Source organism: Procambarus clarkii, chromosome 27 (assembly GCF_040958095.1).
Source record: "Procambarus clarkii isolate CNS0578487 chromosome 27, FALCON_Pclarkii_2.0, whole genome shotgun sequence".
Classification (NCBI taxonomy): domain Eukaryota; kingdom Metazoa; phylum Arthropoda; class Malacostraca; order Decapoda; family Cambaridae; genus Procambarus; species Procambarus clarkii.
In genome coordinates, this window is record NC_091176.1 from 38,750,537 (window position 1) to 38,773,618 (window position 23,082).

General features: G+C 42.3%; 1 protein-coding gene across 1 annotated transcript; it reads left to right on the plus strand.

The window, feature by feature from the left end:
* Window positions 1–640: 640 nt before the first annotated feature.
* Window positions 641–21,933, plus strand: LOC138369246 (uncharacterized). The gene is made up of 2 exons (XM_069332185.1): window positions 641–1,150; window positions 21,844–21,933. Exons 1-2 carry the CDS (start codon window positions 641–643, stop codon window positions 21,931–21,933), a joined length of 600 nt encoding a protein of 199 aa, XP_069188286.1.
* Window positions 21,934–23,082: the final 1,149 nt, after the last annotated feature.

Below are 23,082 nucleotides of genomic sequence, written 5' to 3' on the forward strand. Positions count from 1 at the left end.
TGGTACTTTGGTCTGTCTCCGGGCTAATACGCCCACGTCTTTACAACCCGAACATAGGAGGACACAGGGGGCCATAGTTCCTCTAGCATTACGGACTACGTTGTACGGTTAGGACCCATACAGCAGTTCTCGTCATAAATTAACACTTTCCGCACCCCTACGCGTTGGTCAAATATATGGTATTTACACAGGTAGGGAGTTAGCATTTTTTTCCAGAGCACAATGAGTGATAACTCTGTAAGTACTATTTAGTTTTAGTAGGAAGCCTCTTACCTTTGTTCTCGTCAATTAGAGACCAGGTAAGAAATCCCTAAATTTTTTGGACTACATTCGAGACAATTATGTTTCACAATTCCAGTAGGATCCCTCTTGCCCCTGTTCTCATCATATAGAGTACCGGGTACAAGATTCCCTACGTATTCGTTTCACTTTCGATCTAAGTAATCAATTCAATTATTAAAGTTAACTGTTGTAAACTTGACTATAAAGTTTAAATAGGATAGTTTACAGTTGCCATGTCATCCGGTCAGTCTGACATCTCATATTTTGGTACATCAACTGAGGTATTTTCTTTGCACATTATTTTCTATCATTCTATTCACCATGTTTCGTCTAACAGCGTTCAGGCAGAATCCAAACGATGAAGTGGGGCACACTAATTCGTGCCACCAAGGCGGAGTTGCTAACTCTTGTAAATGCGTACCACATTACTGCCCCCCATGGAGCCACTAAAACTTATCTCCATAACCTTATACTTGACCACTTATTAGACAATGATAATATTACATCCGAATCTCATGAAGAGCGCCTTAGCAGCCATGAAATTGAAGATAGAGCTTTCCACTCTAGAACGCGAACGTCAGAAGAAAACTCTCAAGATACAGAAGGAACAACTTGCACTACAAAAAAAACAAAACAAGCTGAACTGCAACGTGAACGTGAGAAGGAACAACTAGAGTTCCAACGTGAACGTGAGAGGGAACAGCTTGAACTCCAACGTGAGCGTGAACAGGAAGCCCTTAAAGTAAGAGAAAGAGAACGTAAACATGCTGAAAAACAAGCCGCCATTGCTCTAGAAAACGGTAGAAAAGAGCTTGACTTGGAAACTACACACCACACTCAGCGCAAGGAAGCGGAAGCTAACCTCCAGGTACGTTTCGATCTTTCTTATGCAATTAAGTTGATGCCATCTTTTGTCGAGACAGAAAATTATATATTATTTACTTCATTTGAGGCTCTAGCTAACCAACTCAGCTGGCCTCAGGATCAGTGGTCTGTACTTCTCAGGTGTCATTTGACATGTAGGGGCTGCCGTGACTCTCAGTACTATGGCGTCTGAAACCGACTACAAGGTATTGAAACAGGCAGTGCTAGATGCCTACCTCCTATTTATCGAGAACTACAGACGTAAGTTTAGGAATTACCTTAAAGCGAGTGCTACTACTTACCTAGAGTTTGCAAATAACAAAAAGAGATATTTCATGAAGTGGCTGGAAGCAGCACAAGTCTCCACCTTTACAGATCTCATCAACCTCATCCTGATGGAAGAATTCCTTAGGCGTGTACCTAATTCCATACGTCCTACCTAGCAGACAAGGAAGAAACCGACCCTACTAGATGTGCACAGTTGGCTGACTCCTACAGTCTCATTCATAGAGTACCATCCGACACACCTTCCAGTAAGACGTCTTGGTTTACTCCAGCCAAAGTGAGTACCAGTAATGAAAACTCTGCGTTGTATTGTCATTATTGCAGAACCTATAGACATACAATAGAAGAGTGTACCAGTCCTCACTGTAAAGTCAGCAGTAAGACAAAGCCCAATTCACCTCCTCCTAAAATTCCAACCCGTTCTCGCAAATTCATATAGTCAATATTGACATATTAACTACGTGCATAGGTGATATACTAAACATAATAGATACCCTTAAAAAGCTTCATAGAAAACACCGACCTTACCAAACCTTGTTAGTATCTTAAGATAAGCATCTTATTGCTTCGTAATTACAATTATTACTTAACCTATACCTATAATAGGTTAAATAACAATTGTAATTACGAAGCTATAAGATGCTTATCTTAAGATACTAACAAGGTTAGGTAAGGTCGGTGTTTTCTATGAAGCTTTTTAAGGGTATCTATTATGTTTAGTATGTCACCTATGCACTTATTTAATAAGTCAATATTGACTTTACGAATTTGCGAGAACGGGTTGCAAATTCATAGAAGTCCTAAGTCTTTGGTGAATATTTTTGTTTCATCCACTGATCTTTCTCTCTTCAACAGACACCTTGTTGCGAATCTGTGTTTCATTCTAACATTCATCATGATAAATATGTATGTCCATTATTTCTTTTCCCCGTTAAGTAAATATAACATGATATCCAGTTGTGTTCCAGTATAATTATGTTTGATGTAATTGTAGCATGCTGTAGTGTGTGTGAGATTTTTATTTCTTGACAGGTTATCAAAGAATTAAGTCTTATTGATGTTACGTTAATCGCAACTACCTCGCAAGAGAGGCAGACCTTAAACAGCAAGAGCTGCCAGTGGCAGATATTTAATCTTAAAGCCTAAGATCATAGGACCGCGGGAGCAAACCGCCAGGCGAAACCACACGGGTAACACCTGTCACTTAGGTCGCTGGCTCCTCCTAGTTGACAAACTAATAAAGGTTAGCCGACGGATTCTCACCTCTTATTTATAGAAGTGTGGTGCTCTGCAATGGACTCGAGCTTTAGATACAGACTTAATATGAACATAAGCAGGCAAAGCGTTGCAGAACATGAAATGTGGCGCAGTAATATTGGAAGGTTTGAAGTAAACGACCGTTTTCTATAACAAAACAATTTATTCACAAAACAAAACTAAAACTACTACAGTGAATTTACGTTACTTTACTGTCACTCCAGTGGCACATTAAAGAACAGCTAATCAACAGCCTGATGGACCCACGGTCTCCTTATCCCGTCGTCGCTGACTGAACAATGACACTAACTGAACAAAGTGGTGCCCACTGGTGACGCAAGCTTGCAATCAATATTGTCACGGCTTCACGGTGACCAATACTATAATCACAAAAACTTGACTGGCGCTCGCTGCCCACAACAAGATACCAAGTAACAAGGCGGTTAATCCAAGAATGATAACCCCTTATAAAAAATCTTACGTTAACACTTGTCTCTCAGGACAAACAAAGTTACTCTAATTGAATTTAAACAATTACGTTAATACACACGTGTCACAACGACACTTAAATGGCATCAATAACTCGTAAGTCAATTAATTACATCAACTTGAAAGTCAAGCATTCGGTGAGTAATTCCCAATTAATTACTGAATACAACAGCCTATTAATTCAGACGAGTATTGACAAAGCCTACTGTCACTCAACTGACAGTTCACTTCCGGTCTTACGACAAGATTACCTTAACGAGGGTAGACTACTGTACCACACACAATGTTCCAATACTCCGTGTAAACAACAACATCAACACCTGGTGAATTCACTAAGTGGCGATTACTAATTATCTTTAATTAGCTACGAGTGCTTAATCACCCTGTCCGCCGACAGAGCTGATCAGTCCAACGAATTACAACAGCTTAATTACAGCGCAATTGACTCCGATCATAGCAGACCGTCAACCCCTTACGTTAATTACTCAATTAACGACAGCTCGTTAAATCGTTAACACTACGTTAGTCTTCACTTGACAATTCCTCCACTGCGTGAACCTAACTGGGACTGTTGCCTTTACACGTCCCTACGTTATCACAACAATGTTCAACGAACAAGTGACCTCGTTAAGTAAATCGTGACCCCCGGTGACGTTAACTGACTTTAATTCTAACGGAATCCTTCACAGTACACAACGCCTTCCACCAAGGTCAAACCTGTCTACGGTTTACACACGGTACAACACAGTACATCACAGTACAACACAGTACCCCCTTGCCACTCACGGCAAAACTTGTAAATGACTTCCCCCAGTAAATTATACACCAGTAATTCACACTTTACCACAACACAACAGTAAAATATATAACCAAGGGAAATCTCCCTGTTACCACTTTTCACTGCTGAAAAAGGGAATCAAATTACAGCGAATACATACACGACACATAGAAAATTAACATAGAAGTAAATAACTCACTTTACCTCTGAATGTGTCACTAGGTGTCTTCACACACGTCAAAAATCACAGTTGGGCCCAATTCTCAACTTGATGACAAACAGGGTAGACTCACACGTCTCCAATTCCCATTCACCTCACCAGGTGGTCCCAGGGACAGAGGACAGACGGACACTGGGGGCGAACCCAGCTTCAGAGTTTTATTACCCAAACGGAAACAGTGTACTTACATTAATGATGTGGGGCCCCTCTTTCACTCACACATACACGTCAATCACACTCCCACTGCTGCTGCTGGATGATGACGTAGGCGTCCTCACTTCCTACACGTGGTCAGGTGGAGCACAGGGTCCCAGACCACGGGGTTTAGCTCTACACACACACAGAGACCAGGATGGCGCAGACACACCGGCTTAGGCAAGCCAGGGTTGCGCACAACAGCAGTACCACGCCCTTCCACTTGACACGGTACCCCAGGATACGACGGTACACGGTGTTACGATGGTATACGAGATGGAGTCCTTCACTGTTCCTCAGAATTATAACATTTAAGGTTTCTCTCATAACACTGAAACCCTTTCTAGCACGTCTCACAGCAGTATCTTCAAGCACAGATACGATCGACTGCGGATGTCGTTTTTGTAGCCCGATAATTAACGCCTCACTCAGTCCAGCTCCTCTAAGATGGCGTCCCACAATTACGCGGCTAGATGACAAGTTCACACGGCTCGATACAGGCCCCTCTCCGTTTACCGGATTCTTACGCACGGCACACGGAAAGATAGCAAGATATTGGCGTGACTTTAGCAACGTTGCAGGCGGATATTTCCCGATGCGTGGCCTAGCATGGGAAATGTCCTGTCCACAGGCAGCAACGTCGTAGGTAAGAATGTCGTTTCCCGCCAATACCATGCCTGGACATGCGGTACCCCTCAGTGTCTTGGCCAATCACGGTTCAGCATTTCTGAGGCCCCAGACCCTCAACAAAACGCGCACCTGCCCCCTGACGCTACCCCCACTCACACACGAGGTGGACACGTGATAGGGGGGGGGTCTACGGCCGTTAACCCCCCATACCTCCCTCTCTACACTTGACTTGTATAAAAATTTCTCTGAAATCAACTCCCTCCTGTAATTTCTTTCACAGACCTGATACAGCGATCAGAATGACATCAATGGCTAGCAAATGTCACGGGCTGTCCAACGACACCCAACACGACTGTGGAAAAGTTATATTCAGAAAGTTGAATCACCGTGCACATCACCGGTGCACTATGCAATTTCGAACTCAATTCAGTGCACGAGAGAGCAGGGAAAATATGTCTCCTGACAATGTGGTCAACTACTATAGCGTTGACAGGCCAGACAAAACCGCCTAGGCGTACTAGTGGTTGTACTACTTCATATTCTTGAGGTCCAGTATCTGTTAGGAATCCAGCTATGTTCAATGTCACATTACACAAGGGTTTAAGTTTCAGCTTGCTAGCTGCTTGTTGAGTGATGAACGTTCTCTGTGATCCTTGGTCGAATAGACCTCTTGTAGTGATTCTAGAATTCTTGTTATTCAATTGTAGTTGTGCAGTAAGAAATGTGACATTATTATGAGACTTGGTGTTAAGCACCTTAACCTCTTGTTATACCTTACAGCACTGCACAGTGGTGAAAGTATCCTGTTCTACCTGGAGTTTAGGCAATTTGGGCTCATCAACTCACACAATGTGAATTGATCTTGATCCTGGTGGCACCTGTTACACATGACTAATGGGGTGGTGCAGGTATTAGGATCATGTTGCGTCAAGCACCTGGTGCACTTGTGCAATTTCTTGAGGCGCTTTATCCCAGTAACGCAATCAGGAAAGGCTTAACACTGATAAATGGTATGATTCTCTTGACAGAATAGACAGCACCTCCCTCCTGTAGTAGATGCAGGAATCACAGCTTTGGATGACTAAAGCTTACTAAAGAGTAGTAAACACTGGTATAACATTCCATACAATAATACGGCAACCAAATATGGGAATAAATCAAGGTAAAACTATAAACACTCGATTAACAACAATGTTCCCACACTGGCCATATCCAAATATGGTCAACCGCCCACACGGAGAAACTACATGTGAAATCTAACACAAAAGCTTCATACAATATAATGCAACTCAGGCACACTACAGCATGCTATAATATATATATATATAACATACAAAATCTTATATCATACAACTGGATGCTATATTAAAGAACAAAACAATAAAGTAATATGAGAATCAAGAGTAATGGCAGAATCTTAGTAAGATTCGTAACATCCCTCCCGTCCCCTAAGAAAAAAAATGAAATTAACTGAAGGTTGATTTCATTTTTTTGACTGCGTGAAATATAACATGTAATATAAGATGAAAATAAAACATGAAAATACTTCAACTAAAATCAAAGTACAAAGCAATGAAATCTCACACAGTAAAAAAAAAAAATACAAAATTTACATACATCTTATGAATAAAGAACACTACATATTATGGCACTGCAACAGGAAATCCCCTGGATAAGGCATCAGCAATAACATTTTGCGTCCCAGGAATATGACGAATTACAATATTGAATTCTTGCAGAATCAATGACCATCTAAGTATTCTCTGGTTTTTACACTTCATAGAGTTGATAAATGTCAATGGATTATGATCTGTATATACTACCACTTGATTTCCTGACAAATATGTCTCAAATTTCTTCACTGCCAGTATTAAACAAAGTGCTTCTTTCTCAACTACAGAGTAATTAAGTTGTGTCTTGTCAAACTTACGTGAGAAATAATAAACAGGATGTTCTAACTCATCTGGTCCTACTTGGAACAAAACAGCACCTGCTCCTACATCAGAAGCGTCTATGTGAAGAATAAAAGGTTTATCATACTGTGGACTAGCTAACACAGGTGAAGTAGAGAGAATTCTTTTCAACTTCTGAAAAGAGTTCTGACACTCCTGCGTCCACTTAAATTTTACCTGTTTCCTTAAAAGATTTGTTATGGGTGCAGCAACATTGGAAAAGTTTTTACAATACCTCCTATAATACGCACACATTCCAATAAATCTTTGCACAGACTTCTTATTTGTTAGGACGGGGTACTCCACAATTGCCTGAATCTTGTCGTGCAATGGGACTATCCTTCCTTGCCCAACCTCATGTCCTAAATACACTATAGTTCCTTTAGCCCAACTACATTTCTTCATATTGACAGTCAAGTAAGTAAGTAATTATCAAAAGAAGGCACCAAACCGGGAAGGCTATGTAGCACCATCAAATACGCAAAATAATCAGAGGGCGCTAAATATCACCAAGGATGCCAATACGAGAACAAAAACGCATAAGGCGAACGATATCAAAAGTATCCGAGTCACCAAGAATTCTATCGAGGGACAGGTGACCACGAGGGGCGGTCGGAAAGCAAGACACACGCTCGTCCTGGAAGTCAGGACATTCAAGAAGGACATGCACGACCGTAAGAGGGACAATGCAACTAGGACAATAAGGAGCAGGGCGGCGCTCCATCAAGTGACCATGGGTTAAGCGAGTATGGCCAATACGCAACCTCGCCAGAGCTGTTTCCCACCGCCGGTTACGGTGGAAGGAGGACGGCCACGAGGAAACACAACATTTAAGAGTACGTAGCTTGTTACCAGTAACAGACAACCAAGAAGCCTGCCAACGGGTAAGGACTGAGGAATGGATAACTGGGTAAAAGTCGGAATACGGAATGCCTTTACGAGAGATGGGACAAGAGCGGACAGCTTCCTTAGCGGCAGCATCCACACGCTCATTTAAAGACACACCAATATGGCTGGGAACCCAACAAAACTCAACCGACTTATATTTACTGTGAACGAGAAACAGCCAATGCTGGATCTCGACAACTACTGGATGAACCGGATTAAAGGACCCGAGAGCCATGAGGGCACTACGAGAGTCAACAACAACCACAAAGGAAGACTGACAACGAGAAAGCAGGAGACGAAGAGCATAGAGAATAGCATAAAGTTCCGCTGTAAAGATGCTAGTCTCCGGAGGCAAGCGACACATATAAGTGCGATCAGGAAAAACAACAGAGTAGCCAACACCGTCCGCTGACTTAGACCCATCGGTGAAGACAGAAACGGAGCGGGAGTGAGAAGAAAAGTGCTCGAGGAAAAGGCGTTTTAGAACCGTAGGAGGGGTAAAAGCTTTAGTGATACGGGTCAAGGAAGTACAAAACCGCGGAAGAGGGACCCTCCACGGGGGCAAAGAAGGAACAACACGAGGAGAAACATCAGAAATACGAACGGAGAGAGAATCCTGTAGGCGAGATAACCGGACAGAAAGAGGGAGGTGGTGAAGAGGAACAGGAACCGCAGGAGGGGTAAAAGTTAAAGCACGACAGAGGCGAGAGGAAGGATGTTGCAAGGACCGCGCAAGATAGCGAAGACAGTAGCGATCACGGCGGTCCTGGAGAGACAGGAAGCCAGTGTCAACATATAAGCTAAGGATGGGAGTCGAACGAAAGGCACCAGAACTGAGGCGCAACCCAGTATGGTGCAAAGCATCAAGACGGCGAAGAGTAGAAGGAGAAGCAGACGAGTAAGCAGGGCAACCATAATCGAGCTTAGACAGGACGAGAGAGGAATGTAAAGCAAGGAGAGTGCGCCTATCTGCCCCCCAAGAAGTATGGGACAAGACCCGAAGGAAGGTAAGGGCCTTAGAGCACTCAACACGGAGGTAAGAGATATAGGGAGACCAAGACAAACGAGTGTCAAGGAATAACCCCAAAAGCTTCGCGGAATCTTTGTATTCAAGGGGATGACCATAAAGTGACAAAGAGGGACGAAGAACAACCCGTTTCCGCGTAAAAGTCATGGCACAAGTCTTAGAAGTAGAGAACTTGAAGCCATGACCTGTGGCCCAAGACGACACGACATCAATTGCAAGTTGAAGCCGGCGTTGAAGGAGAGGCGAATCATCACCCTGACAACAAAGGGTAAGATCATCGACATAGAGAGCGGAGAAGACACCAGAAGGAAGAGAGGAAAGAAGACCATTGAGGGCAACAAGAAAAAGAGTAGTGCTCAGAACACTACCCTGGGCCACACCTTTGTATTGCTGAAAAGAGGGAGAGAGAGCGGTACCAAGGCGCACCCGAAAGGAACAACGAGAGAGGAAGCTGCGGAGAAAGAGAGGGAGATGACCACGAAGGCCAAAAGAATGAAGTTGAGATAGGATATGATAACGCCACTTGCGGAAACCAAATTGAGAAGGGGAGAGGAGGTGATGGTGTTCCAGGAACCACATCAGACGAACGTTAACCATACGTTCAAAGAGTTTGCAGACACAACTTGTGAGAGCAATAGGGCGAAAGTCCTTAGGGGAAGTACCCAGAGACCCCGGTTTGCGAACAGGGAGGACAACGGCATCGAGCCAGTCCTCAGGGACTGACGACGACTCCCAGATCCGATTATACAGACTCAGTAAATACTGAGACGTGCTCGGAGGGAGATGGCGAAGCATCTCATAATGAATACCATCGGAGCCCGCCGCCGTAGAACCGCAGAGGGCCAGGGCAGAACGAAGTTCAGAGAGAGAGAAGGGATCATTATAGGGAAGCTGAAGATGAGTACAGAAATCTAAAGGACGAGACTCAAGGACAGGTTTACGAAGAAGGAAAGATTGGGGAAGATGAAGACCAGAGCTAACAGAAGAAAAGTGGGAACCCAGTTCGGAAGCGACCTGCAACGGGTCCGCCACAAGAGTATCATGGAGGTGAAGGACCGGTGAAACATCGGGAACGAACTTACCCGCTATCTTGCGGATACGCTTCCAGATCTGGGCCAGAGGGGTCTCGGACGTAATTGTTGAGACATAAGATGCCCAACATTCACGTTTAGCCGTACGGATGGCCCTACGGGCCACCGCACTCGCTTTCCGAAAGAAAAGAAAAGAATCGGTCGTCTGCCTACGGCGGTGCCTCTTCCAGGCTGCACGCTTACAGCGGACAGCCCGAGCACAGTCCGCATTCCACCAGGGAACGCACTTCCGTGGACCCCGAGAGGAAGAGCGAGGAATAGAGCGGAGGGCAGCATTGAAGACAGTGTCATGAAAAAGGAGGAGAGCGCGAGAGAGAGGCAGAAGGGAGAGGTCAGGGAGAGCAGCACTGAGGGTAAATAGGGTCCAGTCTGCCTTAGCAAACTGCCACCTAGGGAAAGAGAGGGAAGGGCGAAAAGAGAAAAAGGAAACAAGGATGGGGAAATGATCACTTCCATGGAGGTCATCAAGAACCTGCCACGTGAAATCTAAGTAAAGAGAAGAAGAGCAGAGAGAAAGATCAAGACAAGAAAGGGTGCGAGTCCGAGAGTCCAAATGAGTGGGCTCACCAGAATTCAGAAGAGACAGGGAAGAAGAGAGGAGAAACGGCTCAAGGAGGCGACCCCGGGTATTCGTCAGAACGTCACCCCAAAGAGAATGACGACAATTGAAGTCACCCAGCAGGAGCACAGGCTCCGGCAAGGAGTCCAGGAGGTGTTTCAAATCAGGAAGAGAGAGCGGGACACTCGGGGGGAGATAAATGGAACAAACTGTGTACCATTTCCCCACAAAGATACGAGCAGCAGAACAATGGAGAGGCGAAGGAAAAAGTAAAGGAACAAAGGGAACATCAGCCCGAATCAAGAGAGCAGAAGAATTAGAAGTTCCAGCAATGGCTGGGGGGGGGGGAGAGAAAGGAATAGCCACGAAAACGACCAGGACGAGCACCAAGCATTGGCTCCTGGAGACAGACACAAAGGGGCGAAAACCGCGAAATCAGAAGTTGGAGTTCGAGGAAATTGGCGTAATAACCTCGAACGTTCCATTGAAGAATGGACAACGACGAGAAGAGAAAGGACAAAAACAGAGAACAAGGAAGAAACAAAGGCGAAAGAGCAACAGAGCACGTTAAAGAATATCAGGGTCGGGATCAGGGTCAGCAAAGTCAGGGTTAGGGGGCATGGGTAAACTGAGCAAAGACGGAGGGAAGGAAACGGGAGAACAGATCAGAGGTGGGCGGGCAGGGTCTGGAGGAGGAGGAGGAGGAGGAAGAGGAGGAGACAACGGAGAGGAGCCGTCAAGGACAGCAGCAGGAGGAAGGGGAGTAGAAAGAGGGGAGCGCACCCCAGCAAGAGCAGCAACCGAAAGGGAAGCAGGGGCCAAAGAAACCTCCATAGCAGGAACAGGGGGCGCAAGCACTGAAACGGGAGGGGAAGGAGCAACAGAGCCAGAAGGAGGAGCTGAGGAAGAAAGCGAAGCCTTCTTACCCGCCGGGGAAGAGGAAGGAGAGGAGCCAGGCTTACGCTTCTGACTTAAAGAGACCGGTGTCCCAGCAACTATGTACCGGGCAACGGATTCCAGTGTCTCAACAGGAGAAGCCGAACGAGAGCACACACGACGGCCGTTAGGAGAGCGATGGACATCCGCCCGCACCGACAGGCGGTGGGGAGAGCCGATAGATGGAGGAAGAGGATGGGAAGGAGGATCGGAGGGGGACGAGGAAGAAGACACAGAAGACACGACAGACCGGGTAGAAGGAAGGGGAACCCCAGACAGAGGACCAGGAGGAGGATCCTTCGGGAGAGAACCCAAAGGAACAGAGGAGGGGGCAGTGGGCGCATCAGGGTCCAAGGCCCGGAAACAGTTGTGAGTCTGAGGAAGGCGGGAAGGACGAGGAGAGGAAGAGCGCAACACGCGAGCATAAGAGATATTAGCATAAGGCGGGAGCCGGCGAACCTGGCGCCTCGCCTCAGGAAAAGATAAACGCTCCCGGTGCTTCAGGTTGAGGACGGCTGCCTCAAGCTTGTAATGGACACACGCACGGGAGAAGGTAGGATGGGCCTCACCGCAGTTGAGGCAACGAGCCTGGGGAGAAGTGCACTCCGACTTAGAGTGACCTTCGCCACCACACAAAGGACAGAGAGAGACAGTCCCGGAGCAGCGGAGGGCACCATGCCCAAACCTCCAGCACTTGTTGCAGAGCCGAGGAGAAGGAATGTACTCCTGGACAGAGCACCTGGCACCAGCAAGAATGACAGAGGGTGGAAGGGTCCTACCATCAAAGGTAATCTTCACAACCCGGAGGGGTTGACGGCGACTACCACGAGGGGGACGAGTAAACGTGTCCACCTGGAGAATAGAATGGCCCTGGGCAGCGAGGATATGTCGAATATCGTCGTGGCAGTCGCGCAGGTCCCGAACACCGGTTGCAACATGGGGCGGGAGCAAAATAGTGCCAACACTGGCATTCAACTGAGCGTTCTTCGAGACCCGAACGGGGGTCTCGCCAAGGCAGGATAAGGCAGCCAAGCGGGAAGCAGCATCCTGAGAAGGAGCAGCAACGACACGTGTACCGAGACGAGTGGGGTTGAAAGTAATGGAGGCATCCACGGAATCAATGAGATGTCGATGAAGGGAGAAATCGTCAGGAGGCGCAGAATCAAGAGGGAGGAGATCAAAATATTTGGCCCACGAAGCGGGACCAAACAAGGCTTGATAGGTAGCAGAACTGGAAGGAATCGAGCGAGGGCGGCCGTGACGAGGACGGCGGTGAGAACCCCCAGTGAGAGAGGGGTTAAAAGGCGCAGTAGTTACAACTAGAGAAGGAGCCGCGCCAGGGGACGAGGTAGTCATCACTGGGGGCTTGGGGCTCGACCCAACCACAGAGGAGGGAGGGGAGCCAGGGGAAGGAGTCAGAGAGGCCAAAGGAGGAGCAAGGTCGGGGCCCAATGCAGCGGAGGCTACAGAGCCCGGTCTTCCAATACGGACCGACTCGGGGGCTTGGTCGCCCACCCCACGAGCCTGAGAAGGTAAGCCAGAAGCAGCCGAAACAGGGGTTATCATCTTGACGAAAAGAAGAATTCACTCACGAATGTGCCCCCACACCCACCATGGAGCCACAATTAGAGGCAGGACACCCAACAAGAAGCTATCGCCGATCTTGTCGGGGCCTCCTAGGGGGTGCGTCGTGAGTATACGCCCCACAAACGCTCTTTTTAAACTTCTGAATTTTATTCTATGTGCCTCTGGGATCTGCTGGTAAGCATTCAAAATACTTTGCTGAACAAATTTAAAATCGAAAGAGTTCTCGGCAGGCAAAGATACAAATACCTCTTGAGCTTTACCCTTAAATTGCCCTTGTAATATGCTAACCCATTGATCGACAGGCCAGTTCATGCTGACTGCCAATTTCTTAAAATGCAAGAAAAATATTTCTGGATCTTCTTCATAAAACTTAGGTAATTCTACATGTTTACTGTACTTAGAAGAACTATTTGTACTCTCTGGATTATTACTAGTGTTACCCAAACCTGCCGCAATCCTCTGCTGTTCAAACCTGTCATTATTTTCAGCCATACTCTGCTGAATTTCTAATTGTTTAGTTTGTTGCTCTGCTAGTCTTAACTGAGCCTCCAACTCAAGGTGTTTTGTCTGGTTCTGCAACTCCAACCTCTGCTTGTCTGCTGCCAGCCTAGCCATTTCTAATCGAGTCTCCAACTCCAACTTTAAGATTGCCACCTTGTCACTTGACTCTTCTTCTAACTCTCCTAAACACTCTTCTTCAAGTCTCTCCTCCTCCACCAAGTGTGTGACAATCACTCTTAACACTTGAGCTTTCAACATTTTACTGGAAATAGCTAGGTTCAATTTATCAGCCAGCAATAACAAACCAGACTTCTTTAAGTCTTTAATTTTACCAAAATTTGTCTGATCTACCAGCGCAGCAACCTGATCCTCCATGGTTGGCTCAATAATCACAACTTACACTTGAAACAACACTGAAAATTATGCTTGGCCCCTGGCACAAGCAGAACACTTACCTCAAATCGTGAAGCGTTGAGAAGTTTTCACAGCAGCTCAAATTGAACAGATAATTTCACAGGCTTGATTAGGTGTCACTAGATAATCACAGAGTACCTAGAAAGGCAATTGCTATTAATTATTAGCACTGTCAATTGTACAAACATTACTGGGAATTAAGGTTTAAGCTCCCGGACAGTGGCCCTCATTTGTTACCACCCTTGAGACTAAATAAGTTCTTCTCCCCGCAGTGCAATAAAAATGATAATAAATCGGCCTTGCCAACAATTGTCTTGGGGTAAAGATACATCACTGCATAAAATGGAGAACAATATATTTATGCTAAGGGGGACAAACTTAATAACACTTAAATGTATAAAAAATAACCAGAAATATTCTTCAGCATCAACTAAACCAAAAAATCAACTAAACGTCCACATAAACATTGTGGAAATTCTAACAACAAAATGCAGCACTAATATTCAAAACATTATCAAACTAAAGAGCAGTAAACACTGGTACAACATTCCATACAATAATACGGCAACCAAATATGGGAATAAATCAAGGTAAAACTATAAACACTCGATTGACAACAATGTTCCCACACTGGCCATATCCAAATATGGTCAACCGCCCACACGGAGAAACTACATGTGAAATCTAACACAAAAGCTTCATACAATATAATGCAACTCAGGCACACTACAGCATGCTATAATATATATATATATATATATATATATATATATATATATATATATATATATATATATATATATATATATATATATATATATATATATATATATATATATATATATATATATATATAACATACAAAATCTTATATCATACAACTGGATGCTATATTAAAGAACAAGACAATAAAGTAATATGAGAATCAAGAGTAATGGCAGAATCCTAGTAAGATTCGTAACAAAGAGTACAATCATTGTGATGGGATCCCTGGATTTGAAAGTTCTCGTAATCCATCCTATCATTTTTCTGGCTGTCGCAATATTTGCTTGGGTATGTTCCTTAAACGTTAGGTCGTCAGACATTATTATTCCCAAATCCTTTACATGCTGTTATCCTACTATGGGTACATTTGATTGTGTTTTGTACTCTGTATTATGTTTAAGGTCCTTATTTTTACTGTACCTGAGTACCTGGAATTTATCACTGTTAAACATCATGTTATTTTCTGATGCCCAGTCGAAAACTTTATTAATATCAGCTTGAAGGTTTTCATATTCATCATATACATGTCTTTATATAGTATACTACTCATCAATAAATATTCACACACATAAATTTGGAAATGCAAGAAAATATTATCAATTAAATAAATTGGTTAGTAAAATGCAACATTAATCTACTAAAAACGTGAAATACTGCTTAGCTGATAAAGTAGGTATCACAGCTAGTATATCACAAATCGTATACTCATAGACATAAACTTTTTGCACAAGCTACTGGAGAAAATACGTGCTCCTGGTAGATTCTACAGTCTCGCATATGCTGGTACTCTAGCTGAAATACAAATGTTATGAAATACCACTCCAAACCCAAGAATCATTCATTTAATTATTAATTCAAAATGGATTTGGGGACCTCACTTACACTTATAATGTGACGCCAAACATCGTAACGAACAGGGATGTAACCTAATTAAATTTTAAAGGCCTCTAAAACCATTAAAAGGATACTTTTCTTCCCTGCCGAACGTGGTGTCCAAAATATAGAAGTTGCAGGATAAGTCTGGATTCTGTAGATAGCCAGAAGTTCCAAATTAAGACCGATGTTGATAAGCAAACTTCAGAACACTTATGTAATGGTGGTTGTCGTGTCTCTCCTTCCTGCTCGAAAGTGGCGCATGCGGATAACTCCCAGTTGGGGTTCCGATTATATGGAAGGAAATACGTTATGACGAATATTTGCGTCATAATATAGGTATTATGTGGCGACAATTATTTTTTCTCGCAATGCAGTCAACTAATTTAGACGATACTAAATGAATGAGAAAAGATCTGGACCTAGATTCAGGAAGCTCTGTGTATTTCTTCGTAAGTGGGTTTGCTACGAAGGTTCCTAAGTGCGCCCTAAGAAGATGCTTAGGTGCGATTCAATAAGGGCCACTTACGAAGAAATTTGTTGGTTCACCTGCGTGCAGATAGAGGTCACCACTGTGTTTCGTTTGGCAAATCAGAGAGATGCAACATTCTTCATATTGAAGATTTAGCGCTGGCTTATCGGAGCTCTACTGCCTCCTATTTACGTCGAATTTTCTTATAAAATTAGCATATTTCGAAGTAAAACAATGTTTTTTAACTTCTACACCCAGCACCGACATTGTAGTAAACAAATATGTTACATTTGTTGTTTACCTACGTAATTCTAAGAGATACTGTGTAGCTGTCCTTGTTGCTCGGAAGATGCGCTGACAATTATTGTATATGTTTACTGAATTTACCCAAGGGCCACTAACTTTCTAGTGGCCTCGAAGAGGACAGAAAGCCGGCGGCTTGTTAAAGGGCCCGCCAATTATCTTAATGATATTTTTTAGCTGGAATTTGGCATTTACGGCTTCAGCGGGTAGGCCGTTCCATGGGTTTATAGCCCTCTTCGTGGAAAAAAAAAACTGTTTTCAGTCCTACTTGAGAGAACATACTCTCAAACACTATATCTGTGATTGCCCTGTTATCAGTGACTTCATACCAAATGGTATGAGGTATTTTGAGCTCTGTAATTACTTCATACACTCAGGGATATTGGAAGATATTCTTGTGCTGCACCCAGATTTTGCCAGTGGAGGCTAATAGATCAGCATTAAGTATTTTGTTGTCTCCTAATTCCATGTATGACTGGCCATCCTGTGAGGTGAGGATGTTGGATGAGCTTGTAGCTGGTTTTTGATCTACACTGTGTGGTCCTTTATACAGAATAGGGAAGCAGCACATTGCTGTGTATATCTAAACATGTTTAAAAATACATTGTTTGAGAGGAGTCTTGTAGAAACTGGTAAGAGTAATTATAATATAATGTTTCCATGATTCAGTGCTTACCTCTTGTGAAAATTGCGAAGAGTTGTTTAGTCAGAGTTTATTTGTTTTTTGTATTGAGGCTGATATTTTCTAAATTGATTCCATGTACAGTACTGTATGTCTAGCCATCCTGTGAGATGGGAGTATTAGATAAACTTATAGCTAGTTTTTTATCTACACTGTGTAATATTCCATATGGAATAGGGTAGCAGCACATTGCTGTGTATACCTAATCTTATTAATAATAAAAAAAATCAGTAATAAAGATTTTAAATTATAGTTTGTATTAATACAAATACAGTACTGTATTTACTGTATTTACAAGTTATTAAATCATGTTGACCATGGATCATTAAGATCTCATGTTGATATGTAATAGTCATATTTCTTTTGAACTGCTAATCAATGCTAATCATTCATTAAATTGTGCATTATGTCTCAATTTTTCACTTCCTTGGATATACTGTACAGTACAAAAAGATAGGATAAAAATAAACCAGTAATATTTCTTTCATTATATTTTTCATTTAAATAACTGCATCAATATTTTTACAGCTGAAAGGATTTGTTTTACCATACAGGTGCATTATTTGTTAAAAAAAAATTTGGTTTATTGTTACACACAATGGTGCTACATAGCCTTCCCAGCTTGGTGCCTTCTTTTAATACTTACTGATTAAAAAATAAATAATAAATACATTTTATTCAGGAAAAGTACATACAGTTGATTTACAAACATAATGTTGGATTTATAGACAGAGCTAGTACATACAATACCTAAAGCCACTAATACTCATAGCATTTCGGGCAAGGTGTGGGGGAAAAAACACAGACTAAAACTTAATAGTAATCGGGATTAGGTATAAATTGTGTTGAAAGAAGGAATAAAAAATACAAAAAGGGGGGTTATCATAGCATAAATCAGCAATTGCACATGTTGGTGAACAGCGTTGTTTAAAAAATAGCAAGACATGGGTTGACATTTAGGAGGTAAGTTAGGTTACATGGAGTTAATTAGGCAGTACTTGGTTTAACTCTTAAACTGGTTAAGAGAGGTACAGCCTTTGACATGATTCGGGAGGTCATTTCACATTCTGGGTCCCTTTATTTGTAGAGCACTTCTAGTTTGGTTACACACAGCCAAATTGTGTAACAGGAAGAGGTCTTGGAGACAAATTTGTTCCATGCTAAATGTAGAGGAATCAGCTGAGTATTCCTCTAATAAAATAAGTTGCCTCAGCTTATAAGGTAAATAAAATAAGCATTTCTCAAATAAGTAGCTGCCTCACCTCACTGCCTTACTGCTACATAGCCTTCCCGGCATGGTGCCTTCTTTTGATAATTACTTGTTCCACACCCAAATTGTATAACAGGAAGAGGTCTTGGACCCCTACTTCCCTCTCTCTTTTTTAATAATCTATATAGTCAAAATTATAGCTTTAAGTATTCAATGAATAAAGTTTTTGACATTTTTACCCTTCTCCTTACCTAACATCATTTGTGCAGCATATTTTTATTTTATGTCTCACCCAGATTTAATTTCAAAATAAAACCAAACTAAATAAATTAGAAATGGGTATGTATAGCTAAGGTACACCCTTACTACTAGGTGAACAGGGGCATTTGGTGATAGTAAATGATCCCATCAGGCAGGGCTCATCACCTTCTCTCATATTTCATGTTCACCAGTGTTTATTTACTTAATAACTACGGGTATAATATGTTGCTATTATAAAACTAATTCTACTATCATCAAACACATATTTACTTCAAGTTTCAAGCAGAGAATGCATATATAACTAACACGAAGGACTCCTCTTCACTAGATTCACCAGCTATAATATTTTGGTCATGTTCCAGTATCATAAATCGATCCCAGTGTTATGTAGTAGAGAAAAAATGACTTATATCCAGTTTACGTAAAGCTACGAGTGGTCGAAACCACACTTAAATCCCGGAATGAACTTACGAAGGTTTTTCCACTTAGTGTAGCTACTTGAATACGGACGTAGCCGCAACGAAGGCGCTAAGAGGGAAAACGTTCTTAGCTAAGAGGAAAAACCTTCGTAAGTACCTTCCTGAATCCGGCCCCTGGAGCGGAGATACAGTTTTTCAGTCTATTCACTGATACACCAAATCGTGGCTGCATAAATTAATTCCAGTAAACATTATAGTCACCAGAGATGAATATATTAGTAAATGATTATCCTTAATAAAGACAATATAAGGCTAGATTCTACTCGATATGTTAATATGAAATGTTCCCGGTGGCTAGCAGACTGGTGCAACATTTCCATGATTATAGCAGAAATTATATGACGCTCCACATCCTAATGCAGTGAATTCTTTGATACTAAACTACGGATTAGTAGTGTTAGTTAATTATGACGCTTAGTACAGGAAATACATCCCATTGTACTAAGGATTAGTAAATGAATATTAAATGATTATGACGCCTAATACAGGAAATACATCCAATTGTATTAGGGATGAGAATAACTGTTGCAAATTTCCAAACATAACTCCAGCGCGGAAAATTACGGGTCGTAGTTCATTGTTAAGCACTAACGTACCTGTTCCCTTTCCCTGAAGTTACATTCTTATGTGTTAGTAGGGTAGTATTTACATAACGAATGTCCCGGATCTGTGACAAGTATACTCTGTTGTCACGGGTACATCTATGTATTGATTAATGTATTATTCAATATGTCTCTTTGAAATCAAGGAGATACCGAATTCACAGTGAGATCAGTGTCTAGGGTCGCAGTGACATGTAACTAGATGAGTTACTAGACACTAACTGATCACTGCACACTCATAAATCACCTCAACATCAAACGTGAAATTCTATGTGTTTAATGCAAAATTAAATTTAGCCTAAGATGCAGTTCTTGCTGAACAAGTATTTTAGGCAATGCAATAATAATAACTAAGTTCCTAACCTAGCTATATTCTAAATAAAGTAGAGAACTGAGTCACACACAGAGATCACACTAACGTGATGCATCAAATGAACAAATCCACAAGGGCTGAGAGGCTACGGGATACAGTAAGTTCAGTAGAACTTCGGTTTCAACCCTTTTACCCTGTCGTAGCTCAGTCGATTAAGACAGTGTCTGGGATGCTCCCGGACGCAGTTTCGAATCCTCGTCACGGCCCTTGTGGATTTGTTCATTAGAAAACTGAGTATACGGATATCAGTCTCTATAAATGTAGTCAGTGGTATGCTTTAGTGAGCACAGATTGAACTTGCACTCAGCTGATCCTAACTAATGCTTCCCTAATCTACCAAGTAGAGGGTAAGTGCGAATTATATACATTAGACTGCAGTGCTCTAACTCTCTGGAGGTAAAATTAAGCCCATATAGCAACCTAAGATTCTGAATGAGTAGTAAACCTGCACGGTTTATGCACATTGAGTTAGTTACAGAGCCATAACTCGCTGGAGATATAACTAAGCACATGATAATTTAAAGGATGAGATGAGTTTATTCCATTATGAGAAACAATTTGTTTCAATACTAAAAGTCTTCTGGTAAATGTTCACGTACAGGCTATTGCAAAGTTCAATTTTGCTTGTGCTAAGATACTTCTTCAAACTGACTCTAAGGTTGCTGGTGGGCAGAGACAAGAAGGCAGAAGGAGCTCAAACAAAACTGATACAAACCTGCAGGTGTATCACATTAAGTGGATTACTAAATCCTATTAAAGACGGTTTTACATAAATGTTGTCTTCTCAGGAAGACTTACCCTAAGATACTATAAATGATGTCTTCTCTGGAAGACTTACCCTAAGATATGATAAACGCGATAAGATACTATGAGGACTGAATGTGGTCAATTATTACTGTCGAGAATAGTTCCGGGTCTACAGTGGGGTCAATGACATTTGTCGCTGTGGCGTGAACAGGTTTAGGTTGCTGGTCACTGATTTATCCTCTGAGACTCATAGAAACTAACTCGGCTAATACTACTTGTACCAGACTCAATCTGGATTAATGTTGGTTGTCAACAGACATAGGATTCTTCAGGTTTAAGACTCTACCAGTGAGTAAGTAGCCTCCTGCTGACGTTAACAGGTTCATTCCCTGTTCTCTGGCTTTTCCAGTAATGAACTGATAATAATGGTCTGCCCCTACTAAAAGATGCACATCAGTGAGGTGATCAGACGTTATCTTGGTGTCAGCCAGTTTGATTCAATTTTTCTGCAAAAATCTGGCTGTGTTCCCTAGACCTTTGACATTAAGGTCAAATGGGATGTGGTCAACTACTATAGCGTTGACAGGCCAGACATAACCGCCTAGGCGTACTAGTGGTTGTACTACTTCATATTCTTGAGGTCCAGTATCTGTTAGGAATCCAGCTATGTTCAATGTCACATTACACAAGGGTTTAAGTTTCAGCTTGCTAGCTGCTTGTTGAGTGATGAACGTTCTCTGTGATCCCTGGTCGAATAGACCTCTTGTAGTGATTCTAGAATTCTTGTTATTCAATTGTAGTTGTGCAGTAAGAAATGTGACATTATTATGAGACTTGGTGTTAAGCACCTTAACCTCTTGTTATACCTTACAGCACTGCACAGTGGTGAAAGTATCCTGTTCTACCTGGAGTTTAGGCAATTTGGGCTCATCAACTCACACAATGTGAATTGATCTTGATCCTGGTGGCACCTGTTACACATGACTAATGGGGTGGTGCAGGTATTAGGATCATGTTGCGTCAAGCACCTGGTGCACTTGTGCAATTTCTTGAGGCGCTTTATCCCAGTAACGCAATCAGGAAAGGCTTAACACTGATAAATGGTATGATTCTCTTGACAGAATAGACAGCACCTCCCTCCTGTAGTAGATGCAGGAATCACAGCTTTAGATGACGTTTGGAATACAGGTTTAGAAGGGCTGACTGTGTGAGCATCCATGCTGTTATTCTTTCGCATCTTGAAGCACTGCACTTGAGTGGATTTTATTAGATGAAGTTTGAACCTCTATTGTTGATCCAGTGTAAGGATCTATACTCCGTATCGAGGCTCAACCTTATAATTTTCCAGATCATTCAGACGATTATAAACACCCTCCTCAAAATTCTCCATCTTGGCATGGAAGGTATCTAGCTGATCCAGCTCAGCATTCTGTCATATGAGGAGTCTGAGATAATTATCTGCAGCCTCATTGGTTCATTGCAACATTTGCTGGGCCACCTCTATGAGGTTTTCTAATACTTTGGTTGTGACACCTAACTGAGCTAATTGACCACACTTATCTAGCTGTTGAGTCACTTGATCTCTGCGACGCATGTATGTTCTATGACACAATTCATTGTTGCAGGACATTTTGGCTGATGCACAGTTTGCTGAGTTAGGCTTGGATGTAAAATAACTGGGGTACTGATTCATATGAACCAGTACGGTTATTGATAGCCTAATATCCGTACTGATTCATATGAACCAGTACGGTTATTGATAGCCTAATATCCAATTCCTTAGTTAGGCTATGTTAATCCTACCTCACATAGAGGTTAGCTTACCTACCTAACAGTAAATAGCTAATATTTGAGTAGTACTTTGGTGTCTCTACATGATTTTCCTAGGCTTAGCTCATCATAACCAGCATTGGATGGGTAGTGACACTTCAGTAGCACTCAAAATGTACACAGTAAATTATAGTAAGATATGTAACACAATTCGTGTAAAATTAATGGTAAGTCCTACCCTGATTTGGGTTTGCACATTAATAAATGTTGACTAGGTTGTACTGCCTGGTACAATTCTAGTCTACTAATAATCCTACCTAACTAGGTTGGCTAGTAATAATGAATTAGGCTAGAGTTGTACACTACTAAGTACAATTCAAGTCTAAAATCTACCTCTATGGGTTGGCATAAAATACAATAATGGTGCAAATTCAGGATAATGCTTTTTTTTTTTTTTAATTTTTGATTTATAGATCATATACAAGTGATTATATATGTGACTAGTATCCTATTACTACGAATGATTGTATATGTGTGACAAGTATCCTATTACTACGAATGATTATATATGTGGCAGGTATTCTGCTGCC